Source organism: Pipistrellus hanaki (assembly GCF_964339955.1).
Source record: "Pipistrellus hanaki genome assembly, chromosome: 3".
Taxonomy (NCBI): domain Eukaryota; kingdom Metazoa; phylum Chordata; class Mammalia; order Chiroptera; family Vespertilionidae; genus Pipistrellus; species Pipistrellus hanaki.
In genome coordinates, this window is record NC_140505.1 from 183,464,062 (window position 1) to 183,485,746 (window position 21,685).

Consider the following 21,685-nt stretch of genomic DNA (forward strand, 5'->3'; position numbering starts at 1 on the left):
TGGTCTGAAAAAACCACTCAGCTGCAAACATGCACTATTTTTTTTTTTAAAGGGTAACTTAGAGAGTGGAAGCAAGGGTCCATAGGGCAGAGCTGAGAGCCATGGAGAATTATTTCCATGCCTTAAAACCTAATAAAGAAAGTCCAGCATTTGCCTGACCAGATTTCAGAACTGCTATGGACCAGTGACTCCGTGTTTCCATTTTCCTCCTATTTGAATAGGAATGTCAGCAGCTCTTATCCTCTGCCTGCCGCACCATTGCATGCCAGCTGTGTTCAGGGAAGGTAACTTAGTCTCACAGACCTCCTGATGGAGGACTGAACTCAAGAAATAGCCCCTGCCTGACTGGTGTGGCTCAGTGGTTGAGCGACGACCTGTGAACCAGGATGTCATAGTTTGATTTCCGGTCAGGGCACATGCCAGGGTCGTGGGCTTGATCCCTGGTTGGAGGGAATGCAAGAAGCAGCTGACTGATGATTCTCTCTCACCATTGATGTTCCTATCTCTCTCCATCTCCCTTTCTCTCTCTGAAATCAATAAAAATAAAAAATAACACACACACATGCCCCATCAAACACATCTGTGACCTGCAGGTAGAGAGTTCGAGACCCTGAAGACTGTTGTATTAGTGTTTCTAGTTTTAGAAAAAGAAAAGAAACAACCCCTAAAGAGCCTCATCCACACCTGGGCCTGATTTATGGAAACAGATTCTAGATATGAAGGAGATGCTGCAGTGAGGTGAGATGTTTGGAGATCTTGGGAGGGGGTGAATGTATATTGCAAGTGGAAGGGACGTGTATCATCGAGGGTGAGACGGGGCAGTTGACATGGCTCCAGGGTCCCCTATTCCTTGGTATTCATTCCACTAACCACTCCCTCTGTGGGCCGGGCTTACTGACTTGCTTCTAACAAATAGAATACGACAGAAGCGATGGGATGCCCCTTCCGAGATGAGAGGATAAACGACTGTGACTGTCTGGTTCACTCTCTCTGGCTCTTCTTGGCTCCATCACTCTGACGAAAGCAGCTTCCATGTGATGAGCTGCCCTCTGCATAGGCCCACAGGGCAGGGAACGCGAGGCCACCCTCATGGCCAACAGCTCATGAGGAACTGAGGCTCTCGTTCACCCTCTTACCTTTGTGAGGGGCTTTGGAAAGGGGTCCTTCTCTAGTTGAGCCTTCAGATGAGACTGAAGCCCCAGCCAACAGCTTAATCACAGCCTGTGAGAGAACCTGAGACCGAGGATCCATGGAAGCTGCACCTGCATTCCCGGCCCACAGAAACTGAGACAATATGGTGGTCTTAAGCCACTACGTGTTGGGCAGTTTGTTCTGCAGTCTAGGAGGTTGGTCTGTCTTCACAAGGACTCAGTGAGGTGTTTAGAGAAAGTCTTAACTCACCCTCTTTCACAGATGGAGAAAGAGGGTGAGTTAATAAACTGGGTGGTGTTGAAAACAAGCCCACATCTTCTATGTCCTTCAAGTGAGTTTTCTGCTCTTGTCCTCATTCCCCATCCCCAGCCGCCCACCCGAGTGTCCACAGCAGCGTCCCATCTGCCCCCGTGGCACCCCCAGTCCACAGATGTGTGGACTCCCTACAGGTTCTGACCTGAACCGGTCCCAAGAGCCGTTGGTGAAGGGAGGAAGAGAAGGTCCAGTTGCAGGCTGGGCACTCTTCACTCACAAGCAACTCTAAACAGGAGAAGGAAGATGAAGTCTGGGTCATGACAGACATTCTCCCCACCCCCACCCCCCACCCCCGCCCACCTGGCCAGTGCCTGTCTGACCTCTCCGCTCTCCGTTATAACGTCAGAAAACATGTGAACCGCTCTGGTGTGTGCTGAAGCCCAGGAGTGCAGATCTGCCCTGCACAGGTGCTGAAGACCAATGAGTGGTTGCTAGGGAGCAGCCCTTCCCTGCTGTTCATTGGAGTCTCCATGGCAACCCCTATACACAGGGCTCTGTTACCTCAGAGGCCAGAGAGGCCAACCATAGGGGACAGAGGCCATGGAAAACCAGTACTGAGGGACAAAATGTCCCCTGAGCACCCATCATGTGCCAGGCTGTGTACCATCAAGTGGGAAGGAAGGTTTGGGATGACAAAGGATTAAGTAGAGAGTGTTCATTCTATCTAGGGGGGAAAGACAGGGCTTAAAGAAGGGCCATGTGAGCTGGATTTTGTAATATGCAGAGGAGTTCAACAGTTTAGAAGGGCCTCAAATATGAAAGGCATGGATGTGTTTATGAGCATACATGTAGGTCCAGGGGAGAGGGGAGGGGAGGGGAGGGAAAGATGCACTAACTGCCAGAGCTGGACTTGAAGGGCTCTGAAACGAGGAGTAAAATTAAGGGGGCTGGCATAGTGGGGTTCTACTCTCCTCCTCTTGAAACATAAGGGCTTCAGAAGATTGTATGAGGTTGTGACTTGTGCAGTTGGTGCCAGCACTCAGTCCTGTCTCGCTGCTGCTCAGCCTTTCAGGGTCTCCCCAGGAGGCAGAGAGCCCTGTGGTTAAACTTGGGGTGCCAGAGTCTGGGCCTGCCACTTTTTAAAAAGAGTAGCTTTGTCCATGGGTGGTTTTTTTGTTTTTGTTTTTGTTTTAATTGATTTCAGAGAGGGAGAGGAAGCGATAGATAGAAACATCAATGATGAGCAATAATTGGGGATGATAGGTTGACACTCAACCACTGAGCCACACCAGCCTGGCTGCCCATGTTCTTTAGATGAACTTTCCTCACGTGTGAAACATATATAACCCACCTCCAAGGGTAAGAGTGAGGACTGGACGTTTTGTGAAATGCCTAGAACATTGCCTGGCAGAGAGAGATGTCACCTATAACCCTAAGCTAACCCAGGACGTGACCCATTAGCAAGTCCTTCAGAGTATACCAGACTCAGACCCCTTTATTCACCCCCTCACTTTTCCTGACCCTGGTCCAAACCACTACCACCTCTTGCCTGGATTAGCACACTGGCCCCCTCACGGGTTTCCTGGTTTTGCTCTGTCCCCTGAATTAACTGCCTGTAAGTGCATCAACGTACAGGCGGACCTCACAGGTGTTGTGGGTTTGGTTCCAGGCCACCAGGATAAAGCAAGGATCACGATGAAGCAAGTCACACACATGTTTTGGCTTCCCAGGGCATATAAAAGTTATGTTTCCGCTACAGTCCATCAAGTGTGCATTAGTGTTATGTCTAAAAAACAACACCTCTTAATTTAAAATACATCGTTGCTGAAAATTGCTGACCACCCCCTGAGCCTTTAGCAAGTCATAACCCTTTTGCTGGTGGAGGGTCTTGCCTGGATGGCTGCAGACTGAGCAGGGGGGTGGGCTACTGCAGACTGGGGCGGCAGTGGCAATTTCTCAATAGAAAACAACTAGAGGTGCGATGCACGAAGATTTGTGCAAAAATGGGCCTTCCTTCCCCTGGCTGCCAGCACCACCTTCACTCTGGCCAGAGCTGCCTTTCTGCCTTCCCATGCTGCCCAGAGGCCCGGAGCAGCTGGGGCAGTGTGGAACACCTGTGTCCCGCCCAAACCCCCCCCTCACCCCCCTGCTGCTCAGTGCCTGCATATGCAAATTAACCTAGCATCTTTGTTGGGTTAATTTGCATACACACTCCTGATTGGCTGGTGGGCACTGTGAAGGCACAGTCAATTTGCATCTTTCTTTTTTATTAGTGTAGACAGAGCCTGCCACATCCATTGACTCTCCCTCTCACGAACAATTTCTCTGTGGCATGTGATGCTGTGGGGTAGCATTTTACCCTCAGTGGAACTTCTTTCCAAGCTGGACAGTGGGAAGTAGGGAACCCCCAGGAGGTGGGGCCTGGAGTCATCCTCTCTCCCCAAAGGAGGGTTTACAGAGCCTGTTGCTGGAAAACTGGAAATCCAGCCACCTGGGTCCAGTCTGCCGGGTGGCTTTCTCCCACTGCAGCTCTGGTTCACTTGGAGCTCCTGTCCCGGGGACGGAGGGTCTTACTCTGAGCCAGGAAGGTCACCTAAGGTGGCGGCCACCTTCCCTTGGCCTGCTGCTGAGCTCTCCTCTTCCGAGGCCCCAGGGCCTGTGTTGTGTGACACCTCTTTCAATAGTCATTCGGAAGGCTAGCTGTCCCTCCCCTCCCCCCAGTCTCACTCCCCACACACACACCCAGAGGGCTGGGCCTAGAGCAGGGGTTGGTGCCTGGCCAGCTGTGGCTTCACTTCTCTCTGGCTTCCTGGTGCCCCTTCCAGGTAGGGCCCAGCATGCCCCACCTGACATGGGACAACAGGCAGCCTCCCTTGCCAAAACTAAGTAATAAAGTGGCTACCCAGCTGGCAGGTGTTACAGAGTGTCTTTCCTTGGTGGTTCTAAGGCATCGAAATGGAAATATGGGGTGTGCGGGGCAAGGAGGGAAGCCAGGCAGAGACGGGCAGACACAGCACTCAGAAAAAGCCACGTTTATTCCAGCGTTGTGGTTGGGGGAGGGGTAAGGAGGAGAGAGCTTTAGCCGCAACCCTAAGATCTCCTAGGCGGAGCTATGAACCAGCTGCAGGCCATGCCAGTCACTAACCGTCTGAGCTCTGGGCGAGCAGAGAGCCTCCCTGATCAGGCCTTCCCGTCCTTCGACTGGGACACGCGGGTCTCTGGGGGGGCCCGGTGGAACCACTCGAACCAGGAGCCGTCATAGATGGCCACGTCAGGCTTGCCGAGGAGGTAGGCGGCCAGGGCAATGTGGCAGGCGGTGACACCCTTGCGGCAGGTGGCGATGAGGGGCTTGGCGAGGTCCACCTTCTTGGCCTCGAACATAGCTCGGATCATCTCTGGGCTCTTCTCAAAGCCATCTTCCGTCAGGAAGTCCATGAACGGCATGTTGAGCGAGCCTCGGATGTGGCCCGAATCCAGTCCTGGGGAGGGGCAGAGGGCGAGGGGAAGGGCAGGGTTAGGAAGGCATGGGGGTGGGGCAAGTGGGGCCTGGAGTCCAAAACCATCGAGGCTATCAGGACAGGGCGCTTCGCAAATACATGGAACATCTTTGCCCTTCTCTGAGCTCACCTATATTCTTCTGAGCATTGGCTGTAGGCCTTACTACAAAGTGCCCTCTCCCTGCAAACCTGCCTCGAGGTAGGAATTTCCAAAATCATACCTGCCTGAGAGGACAGGGAATGAGCCTCAGCTCTACCACTTATTAACCTTTGCCTTGGGTAAATCGTATCACTTTTCTGGGCCTCAGTTTTCTCATCTGTAAAATGGGCTCAGTGGTACAGCCCCGGCTCAGAGGGTTGTTGAGAAGAGCAAGTGAAATAATGTGGATGCTATGTGCTGTGTCAACTGCTGAGAATGCAGAGGTGAAAGAAACTCAGCTCCGCTCTCTGGGAGTATATATGGTGTAGTAAGGATGATAGATGTTAAACAGACACCCTCAGAATTCATTCATCTTCACACGGCTCCATTTTACAGGTGATTATTGAGGTTGACTAAATAAACCGGTTTCCTAAGGGCACACAGAGAAGTAAGGGCAGACCCAGGATCGCAGTCACTGGGTTTTCCTGTTAAGCACACAGCTGTGGAAGGAGCATATGTCCTGGTCTTCGACAAGTTCAAATCCCAGCTCTGACACTTACCAGCAAGGTGGCCCTCAGCAAGTGACCTCACTTCTCTGAGCCTCAGTTTCCCCATTGGTAAATGGGAATGAGCAGAGTCATTGTAAGGACAGCAGCACTGACCACTGAGGCTGCCTCCCACCCTCAGTTGCTGTCGCTCCCACCACTTCACCGCCCACCCTAGGGACCCTGGGCACACAGTAGGTGTGGTCATGCCAGCAAAGCCCCAGTCCTCTCCCCCAAGGACAAAGAGGATTCTGGAATTTGCTGGCACAACTCAAGAGTTTCTTTGATTAAATAGATGCCCAGCTTATAAAACTACAGCAATTTCTTCCTGTGCTGATCTCCCCTTTTAAAAAAAAATTATTTCATCTTTTAGTCTGGCAACTTTAATCTCGAGATTGGATGGTGCTGACCCTGCCGATGAGAAATATTTCACCTGTGGGCTCTGAGGGTGCTCTTTGTCAAGAAACCCACTTTAAGATGTTCAGCATCCACGCAGTGGGCTGAAGTTAGCGCATTTAAGAGCACAAGCGCCTGCTGAGTTCTGAATGCTGATTTTCCTTCTGAAACAGCTTCATTGTTTCCCTCTGATTATGTAAGAGGCACCTCTTGGGAGTGAAGAAGTCAGAGGATGGGGCCCCTTTCCTCTCTGCCAGCAGGGGCTCAGGGTGTGTCTGAGGAATTTAAATGAGCAGGAACTGCCTGTCCTGCCCACACCTATGTGAGTGTACATGCGTGCATAGAGGGGGAGAGTGAACCCAGCCCAGAGCACCTTGGAGAACAGGCAGCTGAGATGGGCCCAGAAGCTCCTGCTGCTTTTTCCAGGTTCAACTCCAGCTGCAGGCTCAGCTTTCCCAACCATCAAGCTTCAAGCCCTCAATGGACAACCTCAAGAACCTTATCTATCCTCTTGGCACTAATGAGGAGTCCGGGCTCAGAGAGGTGAGGGAACTTGCCCCAGGACACACAGAACAGGGGTGTGAAGGCACACCGTGCTCTTTGACCGCCACTGGGCCTTCCTGGAAGAGGGGGCTGAGGTGGGGGGATGGATGAGACGACCCCTCATTTTCCTCAGCTGCTCAGAGGTCTGGGACTCTGTGCTCCAGCTCTGGCCAAGAAGATGCCAGTCAAGTTGCTGAGGCTACTGGTAGATGTGGGTTTTTAAGGCCAGGAAACCTGTTTGGCTCTTTCTTCCTAAAGGCACTAAGAAATTTGGTGCAAGTAGCGCCAGTGGGTAGCCCCCAACCCAGGCCCCTGGGAGGCATCTCAGCACCCTCCCACACCCCACCCCAGCCCCCAGACTCTCAAGGGAGAGAGGCAGAGGGGCCACAGGATCCCGTAGCCACAGCACACAGTGAGGGCTTTTTCCTCCGTCTGTTTGCTGGCACACAGTGGTCCGGGAAACAGCCCCGCTTTATCCCTGGGCACACAGTAGGTGTGGTCATGCCAGACTGCAGACTGGGGTCAAGCCTTGGCCACGCTGCCTCCTTAGAGGTCCCTGCTCCGATCCTGCAAAGTGGGACCAATTCCGACCGCCACCTGCCTCCCTGGGCAGGGCTGCTGTGGCGTCTATAAAGGCTCTGCATGCCGAAACCGGTTTGGCTCAGTGGTAGAGCGTCGGTCTGCGGACTGAAAGGTCCCAGGTTCGATTCCGGTCAAGGGCATGTACCTTGGTTGCGGGCACATCCCCAGTAGGGGGTGTGCAAGAGGCAGCTGATTGATGATTCTCTCTCATCGACATTTCTAGCTCTCTATCCCTCTCCCTTCCTCTCTGTAAGAAAAATCAATAAAATATATTTATAAAGGCTCTGCAAATACAGTGCTCACTAGGTCAATATCCTCTCTCTTCAGCCTTACCCCACCCCTGGGTTTATAAAGACGGCGCTGGCTCAGTTCCCACCTGATTCCCCTTCACCCCCGGCTCCTCTAAGGGGAGCAGTATCCTTTCATCGGGGTTCAGAGGTGAAGGGACTTGCTCGAGGCCACGTGCAAGGGCCACAGGTGTCTGCCTCTTCCCCGCTCCCCTCACAAACAGGACCAAAGGTACTGGGGGCACAAAACCTAGGCCCGAGGGGGCGTGGCTTGCCTAGGTTTTGCAAGAAGTGGCTGTCGGGTTTCTGAGGCCTTGCTTCCTCCCTGCTCCTCCTGGGACACTCCTTCCTGGGCTGCCCGGGGCCCGCCACCCACGTTCCCCCGGGTGTTACATCCGGACTGCAGGACCCACGCGCTGCCTCCCTGATCCACCCCAAGTCGGCGACCATGAATTCAGCGGAGCCTCGTGTGCCTTTGTGTCCCCAAAATGCCCTGTACGGAAGGAAGGCCAGCAAAGCCACTTAGGAAGTCAGGGAGGGAAGGGTTCCGTCCTCCATGCCTTTCCAGGCGGCCTTGGCCTCTGTAGTTCCTCCTCACCCTTCTCAGAACACCCTCCCAGCCACTGCTGCTTTTAAAGGAATACGCCCCCAGGTGGGCAGGGCTGGCTTTCGCTTCTCCTTTTACAATAAAGGAACCCAGAGAAGCTGAGCAATTAGACTGAGGTCCCACTGGGTTCCTGACCTCAACTTAGACCCATGCTCCCCAGCCCTCCAGATGGGACTGTGGGAGGTGAGAATAGGGCCACAGGGCAGGGGGCAGGGCTTGGAAATTCCAGACTTCCAAGAGGCATCACTTGCAGCAGGCGGTTTCCCCTCTCTATGCCTCAGTCTCCTCATCTCTAAAATGGGTCTGGCATCCCTTCCCTGATTCTCACAGAGCTTGGGGCCAGCTGGAAAGCAGCTGGGGAACAACTCCACCAGTCTCCCCTCCCCTACACGCCCTCCCCATCAGGCAGCTTAAGTCCCAAGGAGAGAAAGGCGTCTTGAACCAAGGCCATGAGGGAGCTGCCGGAACGCCGTGCCAGGAGTCTCTAGAAGGTGCCAAATGAACTTGAATCTTCAACTCTGGACCTTCAGAGAGCAAGCTGGGCAAGGAAAACACAGGACCAGGGAAAAAGCCCACGACAGGGACGCGGAACACTGCGTTCTCCTGACTCACCCACGCACCAGCCTCGTGGCCTTGGCGCCGCCCTCCCTCGGGGTACCTCAGTCTCCCTTCTGTCCGATGAGGTGCCTTTCAGGCCCTCCGGCTCAGAGTGTTGGAAACGGCTTTCCGAGTTCTCTTCCTCGCACAGACAGGAAGAGACATTTCTCAACAAGTTGGGCAACATGCTGCAGGGGAGTTAGATTCTGCAGAGAAACCCTGACCCAGGGCAGAGCCACGGCCCCAGGAGGTGCCAGGCACCCTGAGGGCTCAGGCCAGCCTGGGCCATGAGAGGCCCCAAGAGCACCGAGGTCCAGGGCGCCAGCAGGGGAGATGGCAAGGCCTCTGAGGTCTGTGAGGCGGGTTCTAGAACTCTGTGTTTCCTCTCCCGAGACAATCCCCTCCCCTGCAGTCCAGAACCTTCCACAGGAGAGGGAGCACTCATGTGCCATCTCCCTGCTGATCCCTAGGGAGGGGGCTCCCTCCTGACCCTGCAAAGTGGAGGTGGGCAGAAAGAGCAATGCATCCTGGTTCAGGTCGCTGGTTTGAAGCGCGCAGGCAGCACTGGATTCCGATCTTCACTTGGCCGTGTCACTGAGCAAGTAACTCAATATCCTGGCATCGCCGTTGCCTCCCCTCTCACACGGGGACATGAAGCCTCGTTGGATGAGATAATGTGATGTCGAGTGCTTAGCAGATGCCGTTGTAGCTCTGCAGACAGGCTGCAGCTGTCTGGAAAGGTCAGGGGGCCTGGGAGAGCTGGAGGGGGTGGTGTGTGTATGTGTGTGTGTGTGGGGGGGGGGTGGGCAGGGAGGACATTGCTGGCGTCCATAAGGGTTTCTGAGGAACAGAGGCCCTGAGACCTAGGTGTCCTTGAGAGGCCTCTGTACAGTGATTCGTGCCTTTGGGCATGTGGGGAGCTAGTGCCTGGTATGGGTGTGAGCAGATATGTCACCAGCCACCCCTGCTGATGCCACCCTGTACAGATGCTAGGGGCCTGTTGGCACAGAACTAGGGGACCACATATGGAGGTCCTCATTCATCAGAGGGGAAAAAGCCTTTAGGTTCGGCTCTGTCCTCTCATTTCACAGATGGAAAAACTGAGGCCCACCTGAGGGCAAAACCCGCAGAGGGTCCCAGCCATCCTTCTCCCCCATCCTTCTCCCATCGGGCATTCTTCTCCAGGGACCACCCCGCCCGCTGGGGCACCTACCTACAGCATCCGGCTCGGGCTCGGTGCCCAGGTACCGCCCCTGGGCCCGCGAATCCACCAGCTGGAACCTCTTGGACTCAAGGTTCTCCAGCACCTGCTCGTAGGTCTTGAGCAGGGAGCGGTCCAGGGTGGCTTTGAAGACGGCGGGCTCCGGGCGGGAGGGCTCGGTCGTCACCGGGTGGCCCTCCTTCAGCCAGTTCCGGAAGCCGCCGTTGAGCACGGACACGGTGCGGTGGCCGAACACGCGGAACATCCACCACACGCGGGGCGCGTAGAAGCTGCCCAGGTCGTCGCCGTCGTACACCACCACGTGGGTGTCGTTGCCGATGCCCAGGCGGCCCACGTAGTCCGCGAAGCCCGCCTCGCTGGGCAGCATCATCTCGTAGGGGGATGCCCGGTCCCTGCACTCCTCCATGTCAAAGAAGGAAGCGCCGGGCACGTGGCGCTCCAGGTACTCCCGGCGCGCATCCCGGGTGCCCGGCGGGTACCAGGACGCGTCCAGCACCCGCAGGCCGGGCCCCAGCTTCCCGGCGCGCACGGACTCGGCCAGCCACCGGGTGGAGACCAGCGCCCGGTAGAGCACCTGGTGGACCATGGCTCCGGCTCGGCGCGTCACCTGGCGCGGGTGGGGACCGGGAGAGAGACGGGCGTGAGGACCATGTGGTGGGCAGCGCGGAGGGTGGGGCCTGGGAGGAGCTTGAACCCTTCAGGGTGGGGCGTTCGCAGCCCCACAGGGGGCCGGGGGTGCAGGGGGATAGGTGGGCAGAGCCCCTAAGGAAAGCCTCCTCGGCCCGGGGTCCCCATCACGGAAGGGGGTGGGGGTGGGGGTGGGGTAGCTGGCCCTAGAAGCTAAAATACTTGCCCTCAGGACCCAGCCGAGAAGAACGGCGGACAGATGCCCAGGATGGGGGAGATGGCATCTTGGGCTTAGAGCCCCCGTCCCAGGGAGGGCAGGGGAATGGCTCGCGGGGGAGGGTCCGCCGGAGCCCCGCACTCTCCCCGCCCCCCTAACCCGCTTCGGATCCCCAAAAGCCTTCCTGCGGTCTCCGGGCAGCCCGGGCCAGCCTGCCCCCCAGGATGCCCGAGTCCAGCCCCGGGTCGGTGCCCTCTTGCCCAGCTCGGTTAGGGGCTCCGGGGGCATCGCGCCCGCCCTCGCCACGGGACCTCGCCCTAACCGGCGGCCCGATCCCTCACCCGCCGCCGCACTTACTCGCCCTCGCCGCCGCCCGGGCTCCCGCCCCTGCCCGCCGGAGGAGCTGTCGGTTCAAACCCGGGGCCGGCGCCTCCCCTCCGGCACCACCCCTCCCGGCACCTCCCCGCCGGCCTGCACCATCCGCCGCCGCCCGCGGGGGGAACGCGGGCCCCGCGCTCCGGCCCCGCGGGCCCCGCCGCCCCGCGGCGCCGCTCCTGCCCGTCCCCCTGCTCGGCACCTCCCGGGTCCCCCCAAACCCCGCCGGGAGCGCCGGGGGGCATCGGGGTGGCGCGGGGTGGGCCTCGGCGGCGCGGGCGTCCCCCAGGCCCGGCCGATGGGAGGCGCGGGCAGAGGCGGCTCCGAGTGGCCGGGGCGGGGGGCTGTGCCCCAGTCTCCGCCTCCCTCCGGCCGCAGGTGGGTGTCGGGAGGAGGGGACAGCGGCGGGCGCGGGGAGGGGGCACCCCGCGGCGGGGGCTATGGCCGAGCCGGGAGCCCAAGAGCCCGAACCCCGGGTAACTTTTACTGCGATGACGCGTTTGATTGCTAGGGGGGAGGCCGGTCTTCGGGGTGCACGGAGCGGGGGTCCCTGCGCGGCCTGATCGGAGGAGGAGGGGATTGCAGTCTGGGAGGGAGGGCGCGCTCCGTGGGTTTGCCCTAAGAATGGCTGGCTGTGTGCAGCGGCTTGGGGCGCCCTGCAGGGTGGGGCGGAGTGAGTGGCTCTGGCTGGGGGAGGGGGACACCTGGTGCCGCCAGGAAGGACCGGAGGGAGGGAGGGAGGAGGGACTCATAAAGCCTGACAGATAAGCTAGGGAGAGGCCGGCCGGCCCAGGGGTGGCTAGAGGAGAAACTTAGCAAGGAACTTGCTGGCGTGAAATGAAAGTAACTTCTGTCAGGGCCTGTGAGGGGCGGCACTTTTTGGGGGGTGTTCCTTAGTGCCCATAATCGCCCCGCGGCGAAGGCCAGAACTTATTTAAAGAGCAGAGAGAGGAGCTGGGCTGGCTGCCCCGGGGCACTCGCGTGGAGGCCAGGCTGTGTCAGATCCGGAGCCCACGTGGCACCAGCCGCCTTTCCTTACCTTGCCAATCGGCAGGCCTTAAACTTAAAAAAAAAAAAAATTATATATATATTTGACTTTTCAAAGAGAGGAAGAGAGGGATAGAGAATTAGAAACATCGATGAGAGAGAAACATCGATCAGCTGCTTCCTGCACACCCTCCACCAGGGATGTGCCCTCAGTCCGCAGGCCGACACTCTATCCACTGAGCCAAACCGGTTAGGACTCCAGGCTTTAAACTTTTAAATATAATTGCCTTTGTTTTCTCATTTAACTGTAAGTTTATATACTTTCATCTTTAGCAACCAGTTGGCATCATTCCTGAGACCCTAACAACTGGTGAGGCCTCACTGCCCAGTACTTAGCTTTGGCATATGCGGTTACAGATACCTGAAATGCTTTTCTCATCCCCTTTGAAAGTTTTGTTTTGTTCTGAAAGAATCATATTCTCTCAGGAAGCTGCAAAAAGCCATACTTGCAGGAGCATTTACCCAGCGAATCCTCTGAACTTTGTGCTTTGCAGCTGGGGTCCCAGGGAGGACAAGGCTGAGAAGTCCTTGCATGCCAGTCTGATTGGAGCCCTGATCTTGGGGGGGGAGGGGGCACCCAGAGGGTGGCCTGGGGCTCACACTCCCCCTGGTGCAGCTGGAGATGGGCCTGGGGGCCGGCCTGTATGTCCTGGAGCCCTTCACTCCCAGACACCCCCACCTACACTGGTCCCGGCCTGCCAAGCACGCGGGAACCTGATCCTGCCCTTCGGTGACACGGGCAGCCTGCTCTCCCAGACCCTCCACCTCCCAGTTTTTTTTTTTTAAGAACTGCCAATCCAGCAGGCAGCGTGGGGCGGGATGACTTCAAACCTCTGAAGTCCCACCTGTGAGCCCAGCCAGCATGGCTCAGTGGTTGAGCATTGACCTATGAAGAGGAGGTCAGGGTTTGATTCCAGTACAGGGCGCATGTTTGGGTTTCGGGCTCTATCCCCAGTCAGGGGCGTGCAGCAGGCAGTCAATCAGCGATTCTCTCTCATCATTAATGTTTCTATCTTTCCTCTCCCTTCCTCTCTAAAGTGAATAAAAATGCGTTTTTTAAAAAGGGCCACCTATGAGAGTAACTTTGAAAAAGAAAAGCCGTTTCGAATGATTATTAATGCCAGCATATGCGATGCATCACCATGGCCTCTGCCCTCATTATTTAGTCTTTGCTAAATAAAAGAGGTGGAGTTTGGAAAGCCCTTTATGGGAAATGGCAACAGGCCAGGGAGCTTAATATGCACCTTCACATTGCCAACCTGTTAACACACTGCGGACCAGCAGTGCTATTACTAGCTTTACCCAGTGGCCAGGTAAGTTTCTATGGAACGAGTACAAAAAAAAGTTTTACATAAATGTTAAAGGCACGCTTTAAAATTAAATACCCGTTGCACGTTGAAGTCACTTATGACATGTTCTTATAAGCAACTATCTTTCTAAAGTATGATTGGCCACAAGCCTTAGAACACAAAGCAAGAATGGAATAGAATAGAATAGAATTCTCGTGTTCCGTCCGCAATGTGTTAAGCTGCAGCGTGAACTTGGCACTGGCTCTCAGGTGAGAGAGGGGGGATCTGTCTCCCAAACCGTGGTTCTTTTCTTTCTAAATGTACCCTTGAAGCAAAGAGCCCCAAGAATGGTGGGGAGGGTGGGGGAGGCAGGGGCTGCTGTGGTTTAAGAAGGGGCCCAAGGCAAACCTCAATATCACCTAGCTGTGTAAGCCACAGGTTCTGGGGTCACCCCTTCACCAAAGCCCCCCGAAAAGGTCAAACCAGTTTGGATGTCCCTCTCCTCCAGGAAGCCTTCCCACACCTTCCATTCCAGGCCCCTCTGTGCTCCCGCTGAACTTCCTTCAGCTTTCCTTAATTATACTGTACCGCAAGCCGTCCTGGGGCCTGCCTTTACCTCCAGGACCTGGCCAAGTCAAGAGTTTCTTTGTATCCAGCACAGGGCCTGTGGACAACGTGGTTCTTTTTTTAAAAATATATTTTATTGATTTTTTTTTTTTTTTTTTTTTTTTTTACAGAGAGGAAGGGAGAGAGATAGAGAGTTAGAAACATCGATGAGAGAGAAACATCCATCAGCTGCCTCTTGCACTCCCCCTTCTGGGGATATGCCCGCAACCAAGGTACATGCCCTTGACTGGAATCGAACCCGGAACCTTTCAGTCCACAGGCCGACGCTCTATCCACTGAGCCAAACCGGTTTCAGCTACAGCATGGTTCCTAAACGTCAGCCTGCAGTGAGACTGTGGGAGGGGGTCAGTGAGGCCTGGATTCCCTCATGGGACTGCCTAGTGTGCAGCCTGGTCACTGCTGCTCAAGTTAGGGCACTTCGAGGACCTCAGCGGCCCCTCATGAAACAGGGAGGATAATACCAAACCTCTGAGGGACTCACTCAACAAATCACCTAGAGCAGGGTGGGGAACATTCGACCTGCGGGGCCAGAAATCATTTGGTCTGGCCCAGTCAAGGCATTAGGGGCCAGTAACTTAAATGTTTGACCACTATAGTAGGCTGATCTTTAAGTTGATAACTTTTGTTAATGTAAAAACAAAAAACATTGAAGCCAGTAAAGAATTTTTTTGTGAGTTTACGTGAGAGCCACCCCGCCAAACTGTCAACATAGTATACAGACCCTCAAGGAATTGAGATAATGCTCGGGAGAATGGAGCTTTACATTTGTATTTATACATTGCAATCAAAAGAGGGACATAGGTGGGTTACATGAAATTCATTGGTGATAGATTAAGGAAGAGGGATAAAGCAAAGGGAGGGGGGCAGAGAAAGCCTTGGAATAGGATAAAAAGTAAAATGAAGGCCGAAACCGGTTTGGCTCAGCGGTAGAGCATCGGTCTGCGGACTGAAAGGTCCCAGGTTCAATTCCAGTCAAGGGCATATACGTTGGTTGCGGGCACATCCCCGATAGGGGGTGTGCAAGAGGCAGCTGGTCGATGTTTCTCTCTCATTGACGTTTCTAGCTCTCTATCTCTGTCCCTTCCTCTCTGTAAAAAATCAATAAAATATATTTAAAAAAAAAAAAAAGTAAAATGAAGGACACATACTTAGGTGGGTGCTGGAACAATTAACACGATAACGAAGGAATTTGAGGCATCTGTCCAGGCGCCCACCACACTTGGTTGTGCCCCAGGGGCTCCGGAAAAAGGGAAGTTACAAGTTACCCAGACATTTCAAGGATACCGTTATCCTAGATGCAAAAAGACAGGCTCAGTTTAGGTAAAGGTTGACCTTGTCAGTAACTGCCCACCGTCACTGCGTTTAGTTCAAGTTTAATTTCAGACCATTCTTTGTGGTGACTCTAGGTCTCTTGAGTTTGCAAGACCGCCATGCAGGCCTCCCCTGAGCTGTCAGGTCAGCAAGTGGCCCCTTCCCTCGAATATAGCCTCGAATGATGTTATAAATATCATTTATAAGCCTCGAATGATGTTATAAATATCCCAATGGCCTTGGCAGAAGAAACGTTTCCAGCCCACTCGGTGACCTGCCTGTTCTAAGGCAGCCATTCTCAACCTTCCTAATGCCACTGCCTTTAATTCAGTTCCTCATGTTGTGGTGACCCCCAACCATAAAGTTATTTTTGTTGCTACTTCATAACAGTAATTTTGCTACTGTTATGAATCGTAATGTAAACATCTGTGTTTTCCCCATGGTCTTAGGCTGGTGCTGAGGTCTGGATTCCCGTGTGGGACTGCCTAGTGTGGAGCCTGGTCACTACTGCTCAACAGGTTGACTGGGTTTTCAACGAGAGCCACTGCTGTAGAGCAGTGTTTCCCAAAGTGTGGTACGCGTTTCCCAGGCCCGTAGTCCCAGGGAAGAGTTTGGTGGGGGTACCCGTTGCACCGGAGTTTGGTGGGGATATGCACTGCACCGTGCTTAGATGCACCTAATTCTACTGTTCTCATGAGTATGAGGGGTACTCAGCGTTACGAAAATTATAGAAGGGTACACATATGTCAAAAGTTTGGGAAACACTGCTGTAGAGAACCGCTAGCAGGGTCGCCTAAGACCCCGTGGCATTAGGAAGGTTGAGAACCGCTGTTCTAAGGTGTTGTGAGGATGAAACGGTCCCCACAGCCGGACTCAGTGGGCCCCCGCTACTCCTCCTACGAGGCTGCTTGTGTAAATGCTGAGTGAATGCGTTTCTCCAGGGACGTCCTTTCTGGGTGCACCTTCCGGAGGGCCTAAGGCTTTTGCCTCTGCTTGGGTCTTCTCCCAACGTGCCCCCCAGCCCCACGCAGCAAGCAGCAGCGAGGGGCCCTTCTGGCCCTTTCTAGGGGTCATGGTCATCGCTGTGCTGGTCATAGATCCAGGCGGGGGAGGGGAGGGAAGGCCGCGGTGACCCAAGTCTGCACCTGGGTTCACCCGCCGCTGATTTTCAGAGGTCCCTGGACTCTGCCCTCCGGCGGCTCCACCTCCCCTCCGGGCCCAGCCCCTGCCCCAGGCCCAGCCTCAGAGGCACAGGGCGTTTCCGGCCCTTCCTAGATTTCCTCCTGACTTTTCCCCCTGTTTCCCAGGCCCGCAGTCCCAGTGTCTCCGCCGCTGCCGCCGCCATGGCCCGCCCGCAGCTCTTCCGCGCGCTGGTGTCGGCGCAGTGGGTGGCCGAGGCGCTGCGCTCCCCGCGCGCCGGGCAGGGGCCGCCGCTGCAGCTGCTGGACGCCTCCTGGTACCTGCCCAAGCTGGGCCGCGACGCGCGCCGCGAGTTCGAGGAGCGGCACATCCCGGGGGCCGCCTTCTTCGACATCGACCAGTGCAGCGACCAAACGTCGCCCTACGACCACATGCTGCCCAGCGCCGCGCGCTTCGCAGAGTACGCGGGCCAGCTGGGCGTGGGCGCGGGCACCCACGTGGTGGTGTACGACGCCAGCGACCAGGGCCTGTACGCCGCGCCCCGCGTCTGGTGGATGTTCCGCGCCTTCGGCCACGCCGCCGTGTCGCTGCTGGACGGCGGCCTCCGCAACTGGCTGCGCCAGGGCCTGCCGCTGAGCTCGGGCAAGAGCCGGCCCGCGCCCGCCGAGTTCCGCGCCACGCTGGACCCCGCCTTCGTCAAGACCTACGAGGACATCAAGGAGAACCTGGAGTCCCGGCGCTTCCAGGTGGTGGATGCCCGCGCCGCCGGCCGCTTCCAGGGCACCGAGCCCGAGCCCCGAGATGGTAGGTAACGGGGTGGCCCACGGGTCTGGGGGGTGCCCCCACCGGGGAGAGGGGTCAGCGCCCGCGGGGCACCGCCCTGGACTGTAAAGGACCCCGCGTGGGGTGGGGGCCCAAGATGTGGTTTCTAGTCGCTCCCTATGGGAGCCCCGCTGACTTCATTCCTCACCTGAGGACAAGGGACGCTTGGGGCAACGACTCCCCCAAGTTTGTTGGGGTCCCAGGGTGTATATATGTGAAAACCCAATGCTATGGATGGAGGGGGTCACTGTATAGGAGGGGTGGGGGGCAGGCCCGGTTTGAGAGAAGCCCCGAAGAAATGGCACCTAGTCAGGTCTAGGCCAGCTCTGAGGGTGATGGGGTTGGGATAGAGGAGGCTGAGACACCCCCCTCCCCCCAATCCCCTGCGCGCCAGGGGACAGGGCTGGCAGAGGGCAGGAGAGGGGGCACTAAATAGAGGGTGGCTGCTGGCCGGAGTTGGGGCAGCATCTTCTGGGTGGGGTTCCATTCTCCAAGCAAGGAGCCTTCAGGGAGCCCATGTGAAGCAGGGAAGGGTCTCCACAAAGCAGGCGAGTCGGCGGCCCTCGTGTGAGCTTTTTCATGATGCCTCAAGGTGTCCGCTGTCACTGGAGAGCAGAGGAAGTGGAGCTGTAGAGTGGCGACCTGGCTGTGGGTGTCAGGACTTAAACTCCTGGAACTGGTGCATTTAATGTCTGTGAGCAGTGACTCCCCAGCATCTCTCCCGCGCCTGCTTCAGGGAGGGGGTGAGGAACTTGCCACTGGCTCTGGGATGCTCTCCTGAATGGCACCCCCAGGCCCTCGGATCAGGGGTGGGGCTTCCCGGAGCCGGCAGAGCATCTGGGACTCACCCTATCCCAGCCGTGTTTGGGATGGCCCGAGGGCCTCGTCCCCAGTCAGCCTGGAGCTCACCCCGTAACTGGCACAGAGTCTAGGCCTTAGAGCCGTGGTCGGCAAACCAAGGCTCTCGAGCCACATGTGGCTCTTTGGCCCCTTGAGTGTGGCTCTTCCACATAATACCACGTGTGGGCGTGCACGTACAGTGCGATTGAAGGAGTACCCTAATTAAGTTAATAGCAATGTACCTACCTATATAGTTTAGTTTATATAGTTTAAGTTTAAAAAATTTGGCTCTCAAAAGAAATTTCCATCGAGATACTGTTGATATTTGACTCTGTTGACTAACCACTGCTGACCACTGCCTTAGAGTATTAAATTCAGAAGGTCCCTGCCTCGTTGCTGATTATCCAACCACTAACAAAGCCATACAGGCTCGGCCTCATAAGAAGGCCATCTGGAACCTGTTGGCCCTTCGGCTCGGCCTCCAGGAGTGGAGGCGGGGACCGAGGAGTGAAGCCACATAGGACAGCGAGCCAGAGCCCTGCCCTGGATGGCACTGGCTGTGTGACCCCTGGCAGCCACCTCTTCTCTGACCTGTGGTTTCTGCCTGTGTACAGTGGCAGCAGAATGGGGAACTTCAAGGATGGGGTCAGGGTCAAATGTCACGTGGCAGCTCTGTGTTGGCAGATGCACGCCGGAAACGGGAAGTGATCTAGTTACGGTGCTTACCTGGTTGTGGCTCTTATCCGGTGCTTCACACTCACCTCAGCCAAGCTTGCCTAATGTCAGGTGACCCAGCTGGGATGTGTGTGGTGTCAGGAAGCAGCCCAGCCAGGAGTGAGCTCCTGGAGCTGGTACACTTAATGTCAGTGAGCAGCGCAGCGCTAAGCCCGCGCAGAAGGTCACTGTCTCCATCCCTCCTGTCCCTGGCCCGAGACCCGGCCAAGTGCGCCTAGAATTGGCCACGTGGTCCCGGCCGGGAGGGGAGCCTGCTTTGCTTGGTGGGGTTCGAGGCGCAGGGACAGCACTGCTCTGACCGGGCGTGGCAGTTTGCTGTGCTTCTCTGGATCCAAGTTAGTTCTCTACGGAATGTCTCTGGCTGAGCCCAGTTCTGCATCCGTTAGCGGTGTGGCTCCAGTCTGGCTATCCCTGTGGCCCTGAGAAGAGATAGTGGCTGCGGTCAGCACCTCCCTGGAGGAGTGTCATTCCACTGCAGGGGGTAAACTGAGGCAGAAGCCACCCTAGAGCTCCCACCTGCCTCAGTTTCCCCTTGGGCCTCAGCCTCCCCACTGTTTAGGCTTTTTGCCATGACAACCTTTAACCCCTCCAAGCACCACGCTATTCCCTGTCCCCTAGGAGCGCTTCTCCGCGGGATTCTTCCCGTTCCCACAGCCCAGACTCCTCTACCTGGCTGAATCCGACTCACCCTTCAGGGACTTCTCAGAGAAGCTTCTCTGACCACCCCAACCAGGCAGTGCTGCCTGATGGTTAGAGCACAGGCTCTGGGCCTCTGCCCCTACTCACTTGGGCAAGTTAGTCTGTGTGCCTCAGTCTCCTCCTCTACAAAAGAGATGGTGGTAATTTCTTTCCCACAGCGTTTGGGGGCGGGGGGGCCGGGAATTAAAGGAGAAAGTACAGCGGAGGGGCTCAGAACAGTGCCAGGCACAGAGTGAGCGGTCAGTGATGCCAGCTGTTATCTTATATGGTGTGCATTTTGGCAGCACTCATCATACTTGTAACTGTTTAGCTATGGTGTGCCTGCTCTGCCGGATCTGAACTCCTTGGCTGCGGGCACTCCCTGACCTAGAGGCAGAGGCCTGGTTTCTCTCCATTGCCTCAGGGCACATAGTCAGTCTTCAGGAAACCCGGCCAGTGTGGCTCTGGTGGGCTCTGAGTCTTGGGCTCGGATTCCCGCCATCAGTTGGCTGCAGGCACGAGCTCGGGCAGTCCTGAACCTCAGCCTCTCCGCCTGTGAAATGGGAGTGCCCGCGAGTCGCACCTGGGCTCCCAGTTGTGCGGACCACGCGAGATGATGCCCATCGGGGGTGTAGCGCCAGGGCGGCGTGGGGGCTCCTACCGCCGGGGCCATTCACACGCCCTTGTGTCTGTCCCCTCCTGCTGCAGGCATCGAGCCTGGCCACATCCCCGGCACCGTGAACATCCCCTTCACGGACTTCATGACCAAGGAGGGCCTGGAGAAGACGCCCGAGGAGATCCGCCGCATGTTCCAGGACAAGAAGGTGGACCTGTCCCGGCCGCTGGTGGCCACGTGCGGCTCCGGCGTCACCGCCTGCCACGTGGCGCTGGGGGCCTACCTCTGCGGCAAGCCGGACGTGGCCATCTACGACGGCTCCTGGGTGGAGTGGTACATGCGGGCCCAGCCCGAGGAGATCATCTCTGAGGGCCGGGGGAAGACCCGCTGAGGCGGGCGGACGGGACACAGGAAGCTCAGGGGGCGCCCAGCCGCCGCGGTGCCAGCCTGGTCGTTCTCACGCTGTTCTCAGCAGAAGAGCGTTTCTTCCTCCGACTCCGGGGGCACACGGGGTGTAACCCCGGAGGCCAGGACTTCTTCTGACTGTGGGCTGGTGGGAGAGAAGGTGGGAGGTGGTGGTGGGCATGGGGGGAGGGGAGCCACCCACATGCAGTTTTACTTTTGAGGAAATAAAGCAGCCAAGTGCTAAGTGCTTCTCACTCGGGGCTGCCTCGGCTTCCCAAGGTTTCCAGCAGGCCCAGCAGCAAGGGGAGCTCCACGGAGCCCGAGGGTCTTGGGGGCCTGTCCCCGCCCCTGAGAGGTCCTGGGGACAAGGGCCAAATGCCCCCAACAAAGCATCCCCTCCCCCCCAGTGCTGGGGCTCTCCCTTCTGGCTGCTGCGCCGTTTCAGGTGAATGCTGCCATGAGATGTCTGATGCTCCCCTCAGAGCCCAGGGGTGAGGGTGCCTGTCATTTCCAGATAGAGGGGGGTCCACAGGTGACCAGGAGGCTGCCCCCGCTGAGGGGGCCCCCCGGCCCCTCGGGATGCACTGGAGGAGGGCCGAATTTGGCTAAGTTGGAGGAGAATCTAATTTTAGACTCGGAGTCCACACTTGGAGGCTAGTCTCTGGAGCTGCCAGGGGGTGGGCAGACCCAGGGGTCGGTCCTTTCTGCCCACGGAGAACCTCTTCCCAGGCTTCCCCTGGGAGCCACTCTGTTCTCCGCCCTCTGTCTGTGTCTTCTGTGCAGAGGTGGACAGAGGGGTGTGAGATCCCCAGGGCTTCCCGTCAGCACCTGGGTCACCCTCCCCACCTACAAGCCCCCGAGGCACGTCAGTAGCAAAGGGCCAGTGTCACCAGTATTGGGGGAACCCTAGAAGGAGGGGGGAAAAACCAGCAGGCCATGACTTTCCCAAGGAAGCCCCAGCCTCGCTGAGCCTCAGCTTCCTACCTGTGAGATGAGAACAGTATGCGCTTCAGGAGAAGGGATTTCAGACCGGGAGTCCCGTCTTTCCAGCTCAGGGTTGCTCATCTTCCGCTCTGTGGCCTTTGGGTCGGATCACCCCTGGTCCTGGGGCTGTGGGATGGTTGGCAGCATGTC

General features: G+C 56.8%; 2 protein-coding genes across 3 annotated transcripts; one reads left to right on the forward strand and one right to left on the reverse strand.

The window, feature by feature from the left end:
- Nucleotides 1–4,424: 4,424 nt before the first annotated feature.
- Nucleotides 4,425–11,105, reverse strand: TST (thiosulfate sulfurtransferase). Its single transcript, XM_084879658.1, has 3 exons — nucleotides 11,024–11,105; nucleotides 9,814–10,429; nucleotides 4,425–4,886 (listed from the first exon to the last, which is right to left on the reverse strand). The coding sequence occupies exons 2-3, from the start codon at nucleotides 10,406–10,408 to the stop codon at nucleotides 4,588–4,590; spliced, it is 894 nt and encodes a 297-aa protein (XP_084735784.1). The 5' UTR covers nucleotides 10,409–10,429; nucleotides 11,024–11,105; the 3' UTR covers nucleotides 4,425–4,587.
- Nucleotides 11,106–11,289: 184 nt separating this feature from the next.
- On the forward strand, nucleotides 11,290–20,795 carry MPST (mercaptopyruvate sulfurtransferase). Of its 2 annotated transcripts, none has more exons than XM_084879657.1 (3): nucleotides 11,290–11,419; nucleotides 16,623–17,259; nucleotides 20,239–20,795. In XM_084879657.1, the coding sequence occupies exons 2-3, from the start codon at nucleotides 16,659–16,661 to the stop codon at nucleotides 20,535–20,537; spliced, it is 900 nt and encodes a 299-aa protein (XP_084735783.1). In that variant the 5' UTR covers nucleotides 11,290–11,419; nucleotides 16,623–16,658; the 3' UTR covers nucleotides 20,538–20,795. The 2 variants fall into 2 exon arrangements, with proteins under 2 accessions (XP_084735783.1, XP_084735782.1); XM_084879656.1 differs by having other exon boundaries at nucleotides 11,409–11,517.
- The last annotated feature ends 890 nt before the right edge of the window (nucleotides 20,796–21,685 follow it).

What these genes read in the sequence shown, in the direction of transcription:
- TST (XM_084879658.1), bottom strand. Translation starts at nt 10,408, where the DNA reads ATGGTCCACCAGGTGCTCTACCGGGCGCTGGTCTCCACCCGGTGGCTG. An exon ending in GCCCGAGCCGGATGCTGTAG is followed by an intron (nt 4,887 to 9,813) that starts GTAGGTGCCCCA and finishes GCCCCTCCCCAG; the next exon opens with GACTGGATTCGGGCCACATC.
- MPST (XM_084879656.1), top strand. Translation starts at nt 11,482, where the DNA reads ATGGCCGAGCCGGGAGCCCAAGAGCCCGAACCCCGG. An exon ending in CCCAAGAGCCCGAACCCCGG is followed by an intron (nt 11,518 to 16,622) that starts GTAACTTTTACT and finishes CCTGTTTCCCAG; the next exon opens with GCCCGCAGTCCCAGTGTCTC. An exon ending in CGAGCCCGAGCCCCGAGATG is followed by an intron (nt 17,260 to 20,238) that starts GTAGGTAACGGG and finishes CTCCTGCTGCAG; the next exon opens with GCATCGAGCCTGGCCACATC.